Source organism: Pongo pygmaeus, chromosome 10, assembly GCF_028885625.2.
Source record: "Pongo pygmaeus isolate AG05252 chromosome 10, NHGRI_mPonPyg2-v2.0_pri, whole genome shotgun sequence".
Taxonomy (NCBI): domain Eukaryota; kingdom Metazoa; phylum Chordata; class Mammalia; order Primates; family Hominidae; genus Pongo; species Pongo pygmaeus.
In genome coordinates this window covers 22060103-22073385 of record NC_072383.2, presented here as the reverse complement: position 1 = coordinate 22073385, position 13283 = coordinate 22060103, and the positions used below count along the sequence as shown (strand labels likewise).

The 13283-nt window shown below is 47.2% G+C and overlaps 1 protein-coding gene across 1 annotated transcript in view; it reads right to left on the bottom strand.

Moving 5' to 3' along the window:
- LOC129009332 (myosin-11-like) overlaps positions 1–13283 on the bottom strand; it is a 144667-nt gene that overhangs the window by 78907 nt on the left and 52477 nt on the right. The window contains 3 exon segments of the mRNA XM_054442080.2: positions 3063–3161; positions 6045–6108; positions 9653–9745. Coding sequence (XP_054298055.1) covers positions 3063–3161; positions 6045–6108; positions 9653–9745 — 256 coding nt within the window.

The window sequence follows — 13283 nt, the reverse complement described above, 5'->3', positions numbered from 1 at the left end:
AGACCAGAGGCAAAGCACAATCGTTGTAATAGGCGATTTCTGGATATGTCAAGTTTCGATAGTACCTAGTGACTTCCTGCTATGGTAGGCAAAAATGCAGCTTTCTTATACTACCTTTCCTTTCCCCCAGCTATTTTTTTTTGACTGGGAGTTTCACCTTTGCCCAGGTTGGAGCACAGTGGTGCAATATTGGCTGCTCACTGCAACCTCTGCCTCCCGGGTTCAAACAATTCTCCTGCCTCTCGAGTAGCTGGGATTACAGGCACCCACCACCACGCCCAGGTAATTTGTTGTATTTTTAGTAGAGACGGGGTTTCACCATGTTGGCTAGGGTCTCGAACTCCTGACATCAGGTGATCCACCCGCCTCAGCCTCCCAAAGTGCTGGGATTACAGGTGTGAGCCACCGTGCCCAGCCACCCCCAGCTATTTTTAGTTGAATCAATATATAAGGCTCATATCACAGGTTGGCAAATCTGGTCCCCTGTTGTTTTTGTAAATAAAGTTTTATTGAAACACAGCTGCTCTGATGTCCTTGTTTATTTCTCATGGCTGCTTTCTCACTAGGCAACAGAGTTGAGTAGTTGCAACAGAGGCCATCTGGTTCTTAAAGTCTAAAACGTTTACTACTGACCCTTTAGTGAAAATAGTTTGCCAACTCCCTTTTTATTATGACATTAATTAGATATTCTCTGTAAAACTGTATCCTATGATTACATTTCCTTTGTTGTTGTTCAGCTTCTCCCCCACCCCCAACTTTATAATTGCCTTTCTTTCTCCTGCACCATTTGCTTTTATTATACCCTCCAATACATCAAGGATCCTCTTCCAGGTCAATCTTTAATTAGGCTGGATTCGGTTATACTTTTGGAGAGACGTCAGCGAGATATTTTTCTTTTAAAATAAAGGTCTTTTATGGGTCAAGTCACTTGGAAGTTGCTTGATAAACTCGAGGTTAAATTGACCGAAGACACCAGTTAACTCAAACTTTTGGATTAACTTGAAATGCCTGATTCAAGTCACGAGGATTGAGGTCTTTGCCAAGACTTCATTATCCCGAGTTTGGATGCATTTAGGAATATTTGGTTCTCTCTAAAAGCCTAACATCTTTCCAGTTCTATCATCTAGAATACAAAGGGCCCCTGGGAATTTAGTTGTGAGCCCTATACTTGCCCATTTCTGGAAGACCAGAGGCAAAGCACAAAACTGGAACCCAAGGTACCAGACAACCAAACTGTTTTCTTTTGTGCCAAATAAAAGGAAAAGGAAAGTCAACATTTTTCCCTGGCCCATTCCACAGGGTCCTGCACTGTAACTGCTAATATACCATGTTTGCTGGTACATAAGAAATCCATTCACCATTCTCCCTTTACCAAAAATTGCTCCACCTCATATCTTATGTTCCCGAAAGCCAGCCATTAAGGAAACTTATTTTTATTTTTTGAGACAGAGTCTCACTCTGTCGCCTAGGCTGGAGTGCAGTGGTGCTATCTCAGCTCACTGCAACCTCCACCTTCTAGGTTCAAGCGATTCTCCTGCCTCAGCCTCCCGAGTAGCTGGGATTACAGGTGCCAGCCACCACACCTGGCTAATTTTTGTATTTTTGGGGAGACAGGGTTTCACTATCTTGGCCAAGCTGGTCTCAAACTCCTGACCTCAGGTAATCTGCCCGCCTCTGCCTCCCAAAGTGTGGGATTACAGGCAAGAGCCACTTCGCCCCACACTGGAAATTTAAATAATGGATAATGCCACCCACTAGTAGCTGAGCTCTACAATACACTCCGACACAGTGAAGTTCTGAGCTCACACAGATCCTTTTGGTTACTGTCTTAACCAAAATAACTAACCTTGGGCCACAAAAGAGATGGAAAGCAAAGTCTGTACTGTTCCTATAAAATTTCAGACTTAAAACTTATTACTAACATGTAGACTCTACTATGTACAGATAGTCACTGATCCATTTCTTTTTTAAGCTATGTGATTTGTATATATTTTTAAGAGTTAGTAAACAACTGCATGTCCAGAACTCATAACTTCCTACTGGAGTTTCGTATACAGTGTATTGTATTTACATAAAAAAACATTTTTCCCTACAACAGAGGTCAGCAAACTTCTGCACACTGCCTGTTTTGTAAATAAAGTTTTATTGTAACACAGTGATGCATCTGCACTCATTGATTTATGTGTTGCCTATGTTGATTGGTTTATGTGCTGCCTGTGCTCATTGGTTTATATGTTGTCTGTATTCATTGGTTTATGTGTTGCCTGTACTCATTAGTTTATGTGTTGCCTGCACTCACTGGTTTGTGTGTTGCCTGCGCTCACTGGTTTAGGTGTTGCCTGCGCTCACTGGTTTAGGTGTTGCCTGCACTCATTGGTTTATGTGTTGCCTGTGCTCATTGGTTTATGTGTTGCCTGAGCTCACTGGTTTATGTGTTGCCTGCACTCACTGGTTTATGTGTTGCCTGTGCTCGTTGGTTTATGTATTGCCTGTGGCTGCTTTTGTATTACAATGGCAGAGTTGAATAGCTGTGACAGAAACCACCTGGCCTGCAAAGCCTGAAGATTTACTATCTGGCCTTTTACAGAAAAAGTTTTGACCCCTGTTCTACAAAATCACTGGCAAAACATGTATAATGAAAAATGCTTAGCCCTGCTGCCCCTGAAAATTCCTTATAAAACCAGAATGCATCTTTATATTTGCAAGTTTTATAAATTGGCAAGTAAGGCAAATGTCTTTCTCCCTTTCCTTGAAGGCATAGATTGTGTCTAGTTGGACTTGATGCTCTCTGGTCTAATTAGACATGAATCATTAATGATCTAATGTCTAATTGGAGTTGATGGCTACTATGTCACATAGTAGGTGCTCAGTAAATGAGAATGACTGAACACAAGCCACACTCACTCACTGGGAGGAGATGAAGAACTGCTCATATGTCACTCACAGACATGGTCCTTTCTGGCAGGATCTGAGACTGTTTTAATAGCCAATCCCTTAACCCCGGATTCTGATGAAAGGGAAGATTCAAGCCATCCAATCACATGTCATTGCTAGTCACTTACTTCTCATCTTTTCCTTGGCTGCAGCAATCATGTAGTAAAAGATGTGGAATGTCCTCTCATCTCTGGCTTGGCGAATTGCCCGTGATTTTTCTAGCAGATCTGGTTTGGAGGGAGTTAGGGATTCTGGGGATACTGCGGGTGTTCCTCTGGTCTTCCACCTCCATCCCTGTCACACCCAATTCACACGGGATGACTTTCCAGTTCTGCCCCTGGGATCGGTAATGTCTAACTTTGACCATCGCCCCTGTGGACAAATGGAACCACTGGGTGCTGCCAGCAGACTTCAGATGCAAAAAGAAGGGAGGGGAATAGAGTGAAAAGAAAAAGCATAAAAAGTCTCCAGGAAGATGGTAATGGTAATGAGATGTTCCCCTAACAGCCATCACCAGCAAATCTTCTTTAAAATGAGCTGTCTTCAGACATTACAGAATACAAATAATGACACCCTCTATGATCCTATGATTTATGATTCATTCCTATGTGAAACGATTGACATAAATTGTCTCACTGAAGCCTCACAAAGTATGCTAGGAAGTAAGTGCAACTATTATCGGTGTTTTCAATAAGGGGAAACTGAGGCTCAGAGAAGAGAAGTCCTTTCTCAAGATCATACAGCTAGCAAGCGGCAAAGCTGTCTTCCATGTTCTCCATTCCAAGAGTGGGGTCTGATGGGACGGAGGGGAGACAGACCGTAAACACGCCACACTAATTAATTTCAGGAGAGCTGCTCCGCCATGGGGGGTGGCAGGAAGGAGAGTAGAGGGGAGGGCAGATGAGGCTGGCATGGAGATCACAGGGGCCGGGGTGATGGGAGAGGGCAGCTGGGAGGCTGGGCTACTGTACTGGGTGGATTTCCATAGCACTAAGCGTGATGGTGCGGGATGATGGGGCTAGATCAGCAGACCTTGTCTTCTTCAAGTCCTAAAGCCAGCTAGCAGTGCCTGGGCTACCACAGCCCATGTCCAATCTGGAAAGCACTGATTTTCAGACTTTCTCATGGTGTACACGGGTATACACACACACACACACACACACACACACACACACACACGTATGTTTGAGCCAGAGTCTCGCTCTGTCACCCAGGCTGGAGGGCAGTGTGTGATCTTGGCTCACTGCAACCTCTGCCTCCTGGGTTCAAGCGATTCTCCTGCTTCAGCCTCCTGAGTAGCTGGGACTATAGGTGCATGCCACCACGCCTGGCTAATTTTTGTATTTTTAGTAGAGATGGGGTTTCACCCTGTTGGCCAGGCTGGTCTTGAACCCATGACCTAAAGTGATCTGCCTGCCTTGGCCTCCAAAGTGCTAGGATTACAGGTGCATGCCACCACACCTGGCTAATTTTTGTATTTTTAGTAGAGACAGGGTTTCACCCTGTTGGCCAGGCTGGTCTTGAACCCATGACCTAAAGTGATCTGCCTGCCTTGGCCTCCTAAAGTGCTAGGATTACAGGTGCATGCCACCATGCCTGGCTAATTTTTGTGTTTTTAGTAGACAGGGTTTCACCATATTGGCCAGGTGGTCTCGAACTCCTGATCTCAAGTGGTCTGCCCGCCTTGGCCTCCCAAAGTGCTGGGATTACAGGCGTGAGCCACCGTGCCTGGCTGAGATGTGTGTTTCTAAGGAGCTCCCAAGTGATGCTGATGCTGCTGGTTTGGAAACATACTTTGAGAACCACTGATCTAAAAGGAAGGCTGAGGACAGAAGGTCGGGGCTATGCCTGGGGCTTGCTCTAAACAAAGGAAATGGATTGCTGAGAGGTGTGTGCAGGGCTGCAGGACAAGAGGGCCCTGGCTCTGGACTTGACCGAAGCCTGGCAGCCCTCCCACCTGCAGGATGGGAATCCTGGCTGGTTTGGGCAGATTAAAGTAGAAACGTAGAAAACATTGTTAACACAATAGCCACCACCTATGAGATGCTCACTTTGGGCCCAGCACCATACCAAGGGCTGTGCATATTATTACGCATATTATTTCATTTAACCACTGCACCAGCTCCAGAAAGTAGGTGCAATCACCCCCATTTTACTGAGGCAAAACTGAGGCCCAGAGAGCTTCAGTGATTTTCCCAAATCCCCACAGCTTAGACAAGTACACTGGAGAGGAGGCCACTCCACAACACACCCTCTTATCCAGGGCACATAACGTGGACAAATGGGACCACTAAGTGCTGCTAGAGGACCTCAGGTGCAGAAAGAAGCTAAGTCAGCCCCCCAGGTCCTATTCATTGCCAAGCACGTGTTCCACAGGAAGCTGTGAACACGCGACACCCTTGAGCCCTAGGGCCGCCTGCAAAGCTCCTGAGGCTGATCAGTCACTGAACTCTAGACCTGGTTGTTCCCCCACGTCCAGAAATTTCTAACTTGGCTCCACTTCACCACTCAGATTCATGAAAGAGACGCTCTACTTGTTCCTTGCGATATCAGCATTCTTCTGGGTAAACTCTGTTTTCATCAATTTCCTACCTAAGAAGTGGAGCCGATCACAGACCAACTCTTTAAGAGGACAACAGGTCCAGAATTTGGCCTCAGACAATGGCTGGATAAGGATGAAGTGAAGATCATACAACAGACACTACGTAGCCAGCCCTTACTCTGCACCTTGCATGCTGCCTAGAGCTTTATATGAGTTCATTCACTCTATTCTCACATTTCTATGAGGCAGGTACCATTCATTATCATCCCCATTTTGCTGATGAGGCACAGAGAGGTGGAGTAACCAACCCAAGGTCACTCAGCTAAGGGACAGGTCATTTGAGCATCACATGCAGGCTTAGGCTGCTTGTTTAGGGTTCAAACCAGGGGTCCGGTCCACACGTGTATAACCACTGCACCACAATGCCTGCTGTTAAGGGGAGATTTGTTCTGGAAGAAACCTAAGAGGCTGGAAAGACAGGGGTGGCTCTTGGACTTTCCCAGCCTCTGGGCAGGAGATTGGTATGGGGCAGGGGTACCCATTTGGCCCAGACTCAGGGAAAGGGTACAGGTCTCAATGTTGGCTCCCACAATGTAACCCGTGACGTCAAAGTTGATGCGGATGAATTTGCCCTGCCAACAGGAAAACAAAGTTCAGGCTTTGCTGCCCAGCTTCAGCCTTTAACCCCACGCTGTGGGCAAGCAGGAGGGAGATGTTACAGAGGACGCGGAGGTGGGGTGGGGAGATTCTTGCAAATGCTCAGAACCCCACAGGTCAACTTGTCAGGCAGAAGCAACATCTGATCAGCTGAAACCACCCCAGGCCTGACAGCAACAGAACGTGTAAAACATGTTCACAGATCAATTTCATTTGGCTCTTGCAATGACCATAGTCCATCATGGCTATCCCCATTTAAAAAATTTTATTTATTTATTAGAGACAAGGTCCTGCTCTGACACCCAGGCTGGAGTGCAGTGGTGCAATCACAGCTCACTGTAACCTTGAACTCCAGGGCTCAAGCAATCCCCTTTTCCCCATGACCTCACCCTCCCAAGCAGATAGGACTACAGGCATGCACCACCATACCTGGCTGATTTTTAAATTTTTTGTAGAGATAGGATCTCACTATGTTGCCCAGGTTGGCCTCAGACTCCTGCACTCAAGCAATCCTCCCACCTCAGCCTCCCAAAGTGCTGGGATTACAGGAGTAAACTACCACACCCAGCCCACTATTCCCATTTTAAAGCTGGGAAAACTAAGGCTAAAAGAGATCAAGTGACTTATCCAACGTGACATTGCTCCTGAGAGGTAGGGCCCTAAGCAGAAAGAAGGTTTTTCCATATTCAGGGGCTGGAGGGCTCCCTCCCCAGGCCCCATCCTGCTCCAAAACATGCTGCATCCACATCATCCAACTATGGATTAAACCTTTTCTGTGGGACAGATGAGTATGCATTGGCCACACTGCCCAAGCAGGCCCTGTGTAGGATGTCCTTTGGGCAGGAATGGCTCATGTCCCTGATCCCAGAGGCTCAACAAGTATCTCCAAAGATGGCCCTATCTACCTGCCTCAGCTAAGCCATGAAACCAAGGATGGAACCCAATCCTCCATCTGTTGGCATCAACCCTTTGCCTGTTTCCTCAGTAGGCGAGACAGGATTTCATCCTTTCCCCATCATGACATAACATGGTGGGAAGTGTTGGCATGTGTGGACACAATCCCCTAGGCTTGCTCAGTCCTTGACAAAACCTTCAAACTTTCTCCATTGGGAAACATGCAGTAGAGTGATTTGGGATGACCATATCCCAAATGGAGCCAGGGAGAGCCGGCTGGTCACAGGCAAGGCCCAGGCACCTTCTTCACTCTCCTTCCCAAGATGGCAGGGATGCCAGTGAGTGGAGGATGTTTATAGGGATTTGTCTTGCACGTGCTTCCATTTACGATGGGCTAGAAACATTGCACAGAATTGGAACATGCAAACACAGTGCTTCTCAGTGGAGGCGGCACATCTGCTATGGAGATTTTGGAAATTGGTGGAAGCCATTATTTGGCTTGTCACATGATGGTGGGGGCCACTGCTGTTAGTGAACAGTGGGGCCAAGGATATTTTGGGAGTCCTGCAATGACCTGGAGTCTCTGATGCCAATCCTTGTCTATAACCCTTATGACTCTTCCAGTGTCTCACCTGACACTCATGGAGGTAAAAATCTGCTTGTAATTAGCCAGGCTTAGAACCTAACCTTTATGTCTTTAGATTTTTATGCCTTTTTTTTTTTTTTTTTTTTGAGACAGAGTCTCACCCTGTCGCCCAGGTTGGAGTGCAGTGGTGTGACTTTGGCTCACTGCAACCTCCATCTCCCCGGGTTCAAGCGATTCTCCCACCTCAGCCTCCCGAGTAGCTGGGAATACAGGTGTATGTCACCGTGCCCAGCTAATTTTTGTGTTTTTAGTAGAGACAGGGTTTCACCATGTTGGCCAGGCTGGTTTCAAACTCCTGACCTCAGGTGATCTTCCCAACTCAGCCTCCCAAAGTGCTGGGTTTACAGGTGTGAGCCACTCTGTGCCCGGCCTAGATTTTCATGTTTTTAAATAAAAGCATTAACAAGTGTTTAAAATGTTGTTCTAATACAAGAATATCCCATCTGTGTGACTCTAGAGAAGATTGTTCTTTGGTTCAGCACTTCACTGAGAGTCAGTTGCCATTCTGGAAAATCCCATGCCAACATCATCAGTGCCTGAACTTGACCCTTTTCCTTGTATTTGTAGCTGTCGCAGTGGATAGACTTAAGTGTCCGTCTCTTACTGTGTCTTCTGTTGGTGTGGCCTGGCCCAAGCATTGATATGCTGAAATGCACTTTATTTTATTTATTTATTTATTTTTGTAGAGATGGAGTTTCTCCATGTTGCCCAGGCTGGTCTCAAACTCTTGAGCTCAAGTGATCTGCCCACCTCAGTCTCCCAAAGTACTGGGACTACAGGCATGAGCCACCTCACCTGGCCTGAAATGCACACTTTTATTATGAATTGTCTTATGTTCTTTCTTCATATTCCAGTTAGGGCATTATGCTGATATGTATTCATCTAATATGTGTAGGAGGTGATACTATCTATGATTCTAATTTCGGGCGAGGAAAGGAGACATTATGTAATTGTTTGTTTGTTACTAAAATGGGCCTTGGGGATGGCAGGGTCAGGGACCACCATGTGAATATGCTCAGCAGAGCAGAGTTTTCTGGAAAGAGTCTTTCACAGGGCCCCATCTCAGTGAGCAACAGTTCAGAGACCCCCTTTCTCCTGGAATGCAGAGGCAATTTTTCCTTCATCTTTTCTCACTAAAATATCTTTCTGACCCTGCTACAGAGACAACCGCTTCTTTTGTACAATAAAACCATTGTTGTCTATATCATCAACCACCCACTTTCAGAGTTCCCCTGCCCCTGTTGGGCTCAGGCAAAAACCTTTTGCTTTGGAGCCTGGGGGGGTGTGCGTGAGAAGGTAGTACCCCCTGCCTCACTTACTGTCTGTTCTTCAATTGGAAGAACCATCTTCACGAAGGCTGGAACCATATCTGAACTATTCATCGCAATCCTGTGAGACTCGCTCAGTGCCTGGTATATAGTAGGCACTTAATAAAAACAGCAAATGAGAAAAAAACAGAGAATGGTGGTACATGTAAAAGTACCTACCAGAGTAATTGTATACAGTAGGTACTTACTAAGTATTTCTTGGAGGAGGTGTGTGCCTGGTACATAGTTGGCACTCAATTCATGTTTTGTTACATAAAATGGTATTGGATATAAGGGTCTAGCATATACCAGGTGCTCAATAAATAATTTTTTAAATTTTATTTTAATAATAGAGATGGGATCTCGCTTTGTTGCCCAGGCTGATCTAGAACCCCTGGGCTCCAGTGATCCTCCCACCTCAGCCTCCCAAAGTGCTGGGATTACAGGTGTGAGCCACCGCACCAGGCCAATCAATATTTGTTGAGTGAATAGTGAATAAATGAATGAATGAATGAGAGAGTGAGAGGCAGGAGCCCTTGCAAGATTGTGAGGTACAGCCCAACTCTCCAGGGTCAGACGCCCCTCCTACCTCTGCACGCAAACACTCTGCAGCCCCAGGCAGGAGATGACACCAAAGCTTTTCTGGAAAATCCACATGGCTTTGCTACTTACGAATCGTCAGGAGTTGTCGTTCTTGACTGTTTTGGTGTTGCCGAAAGCCTCCAGAATCGGGTTTGCTTGTAGAAGCTGCTTTTCCAGCTCTCCCTAAAATTCATTCACATCTAGTTATTGGAGAAAGCAACCTAGGTCCTGACAGTTCTACCTTGGATGGATGTTGTCACAAAACTCTACCCTTAACCCACAGGTTATCTCCTATCTCCTACCTCCTCTTAGACCCTGATGCTAATGTTCAGATTTACAGGAGGATTTCAGAAGAGAAGCAACTGTCTGAGCTCTCTAATAGCTAGGACATCTGCTCCCTAGGAAGGTCACTTTTTTCAAGACTAGGGCCTGCTCATCTGTGCAACATCACTGCCACTCAAAGCCACTGCCTTGTACAATGTCGGTGATGCCACTTACATCATGATGAATGGTGCCCCCCGGAGTTGTGCAGTGCACCACCTGTCCCACTGTACATGGCAGTCGTGCTGCTGTTCATGTTTAACAAGAAGCCTTCTTCAAGCTAAATCACTACAATCCTTCTTCTGATTATTTTAGTGCAATTTTTTTTTAAGTTGCAATTTTTCCTTTCTCAGGACTGGTTTTCTGAAGTCTCCTACAGCAGACAAGTAAGGAATGCACAAAACCCACCAGGAATCCTCTTAGCGGACTGCAGAATAAAGCTTCAAAGCAGGTTGCCTGAGCTCCATTCATTGGGTTAAAGGCAGCTGAGACCCTACAGAGCCCACCGGCCCCCTCTGCAGGGATGCCTGTGCGCAGACGCGGTCACGTGATTAATCATGGCAGGAAAGGACCAATGTGGTAAGTTAAGCTGGGAAAGCAAATGAGCTGCTCTTGGCCTAGCCCTAAAACATGGCGGCCGCAGATGGACCCCGAGGCCTCCAGGCCCTGGATTCTGGGAGTTTTTCTCCTTGTTCTCCCTCCTGCCTTCACTTCCTCATTTTTCCAGGCAGCAGGGCTGGGCTGGACAGGAGCCGGGAAAGTGTCTAGAGGGGACAAGGATGGGCATGGCTTCCTCCTCATTCCTCCACATGCCAGGAAGGCATCAGGGTACCTGGTCTACAGGACAAAGCAGGAAGCTGCTATTTGTTTCTGTTTTGATTTGTCCACACATCCTCCTTTATGTAGCTCCCAGAGAAAGATGAAGCAAAAGCCTCATCCGCATACAAATCTCAGCCACAAGTGGAATCACCACAGCTGAGACTGGTGGAAATTTACAAGCAGCACCATGGGCATTTCTTTGTTGGTGGGAAGACGATTAAAGGAATCACTTTTGTTCACATAAACTTGGGGTCTCCATGCTCTCTGAAAAAGGCTCCCTTTCTAGAATGGGGATTCTGGCAGGTAAGGTTGAAAAGTCTTGTCAAGAGAGCTTTAAATGGGGGCACCTGGTTCAGACCCTTCATTTTATAGATGACGAAACCGTAGCCCCGAGAAGTTAACTGACTCGGCCAAGGTCACACAAAAGCAGATCCCAAATAAGAACTATAATTCTCCTTCTGATCTGCAACACGGTCACCCAGGGTCTAACTAAGATGGACTGAATGATCTTTTTGGGAGCCAAGGAAGACACCTGTGGGTTTCCTCTAGGCTGGGACCCATACATCAGCCCCCCAAGCTCTGTGTTAGAGAAGAGTTTACATATGCACAGGTCCAAGCAGGACCAGGTTATGCGTTGCGTAGCTGGGGCCTTACCGCGCCACCAAAGCTAGTGCATCGCGACCTCCAAGACTGTTTCTGGAGGCTTGAGTCAAGCAACCAGCATGCAAGAGACAGACACGCACCGCACACGCATGCACAGGGACACACTGGTGTACCAGGGACAGGGCTGAGGGAAGAAACTTAGGGATGATGGCAGGGAGAGAAGAGGGAGGCATGCCACAGCTGTGCCATCGACTGTCCATCGAGCCAGGGAAGCTTTGGGGCCCGACAGTCCTACAACACTCAGCCACATGGGGCAGACGTCTTTGTCTAGGTTGTTCCAGTCAAGGGTACCAGGAGTGGATGCTTTGAAGGGTGCAGGGGTTCATTCTGAACCGGAGAAATCCATTTCAGGCTGGAGCGCAACCCTGGGGACTCCAATAGGAGTCCCGTGGGTGGTAAATGCACCCCCACACCCTTCCCTGGCATCAGACACCCACAGGATGGTATCTTGGTGCATTTACTGATTTAAGTTGTGAAACTCTAGGGCCTACCCCATTTCTACCACCAGCTACGGGACTCGGTGGGTGCAACAGGATCATGCAGATCTAAATTCACTCCGTGCCTCCCTTACACACCAGGAAAACACTCTCAGTTACTCATGTAGGCAAAAGATGGGCCTTGCTGTGGTTGAACAACACATTATAAAACAAATGTCAGTGTTATTTCCATCACATGGACATCAGGGGCTGGAGAATATATGACTTTGATCCCCCCCAAACAGCCTGGAGTCCCCCAGACAGACAGGTCAGCTCCTTTTCCTTGATACTGTTTCTTTTCTCTCTGTTTAGCTGCAGGAATGCGATCACAGCTCACTGCAGTCTCAACCTACTGGGCTCAGGCAATCCTCCTGCCTCATCCTCCCAAGTAGCTAAGACTACAGGCATGCACACCAGGCCCAGCTAATTCTCTTGATTTTTTTTTTTTTTTTGTACAGACAGGGTCTCACTATGTCACCCAGGCTGGTCCTGAACTCCTGGGCTCAGACCGTCCTCCCACCTTGGCCTCCCGAAACAATGAGATTACAGGCATGAGCCCCCATGCTCAGCCATTCCCTCCTTTTTCTAATTTCTTAGAGATCCAGACATTTTAAAGGTTTTCATAATTACTGGGGCCACATTAGGCTCCTTAAAACAGTATGCAGTGAGACAATGTCTGAGATGTGTTTACACATGCAGCCGAAACAAGCAGCACATAGTAGGCCTTTGATAACGATGAGTTGTTAGAAAGTATTATCTCCTGTGTTTACTCTTTAGGGAAAGGGAAGGCAGTGGAAACTGTATTTAAACTGCCATGCAGCCTTTGGGGCCGTTGTTCCCACTCACTATGGCTAGAAACCAACTTGCCAGAGACAATTCTAGGATGCTGAATCTTGAGTTTCCTGCATTTGTTTGGAGAAGGAAAGTTCTCCAAAGCCACGACCAGTGCCCATCCTAGATCTCCAAGGGCCTCCAGACAAGCCGGCCATGGTGGCTGCCCCAGAGTCCCCTCTGAGGGCGCAAAGCGACATCTGGAATGGCGAACACTGGAGACACCCCACGCCGTGGTCAGATCTCCATCCTACCATCTTCCCACCCACGAACCTGCAGACGGAGGTGCCGGCCAGTCCTGGTGGCCCTACCACATGCCCCCTCCTGTGGGATAGATGGGGCAGGGCTGACACACGAGGAGGAAGAGAAGCATGGGCCCTAGAGGAGATGACTGTAGAAATCTGCTCTTCTTTTCCTCCCAAGCTCTTAGTCATACTGTGTCATCTCTGTATATTTGAGGGATTCTTTGACAACTACGCGCTCTTCCACAGGTCCGGAAGCTCAGAGAAGAGAATAACAACATCTCTCAAACTTATCCCCAGGTCCCCACCCCAAGTGGTGCCTGGCACACAGTAGGTGCTCAATCCACAGTTACTGAATGGCATTGCACT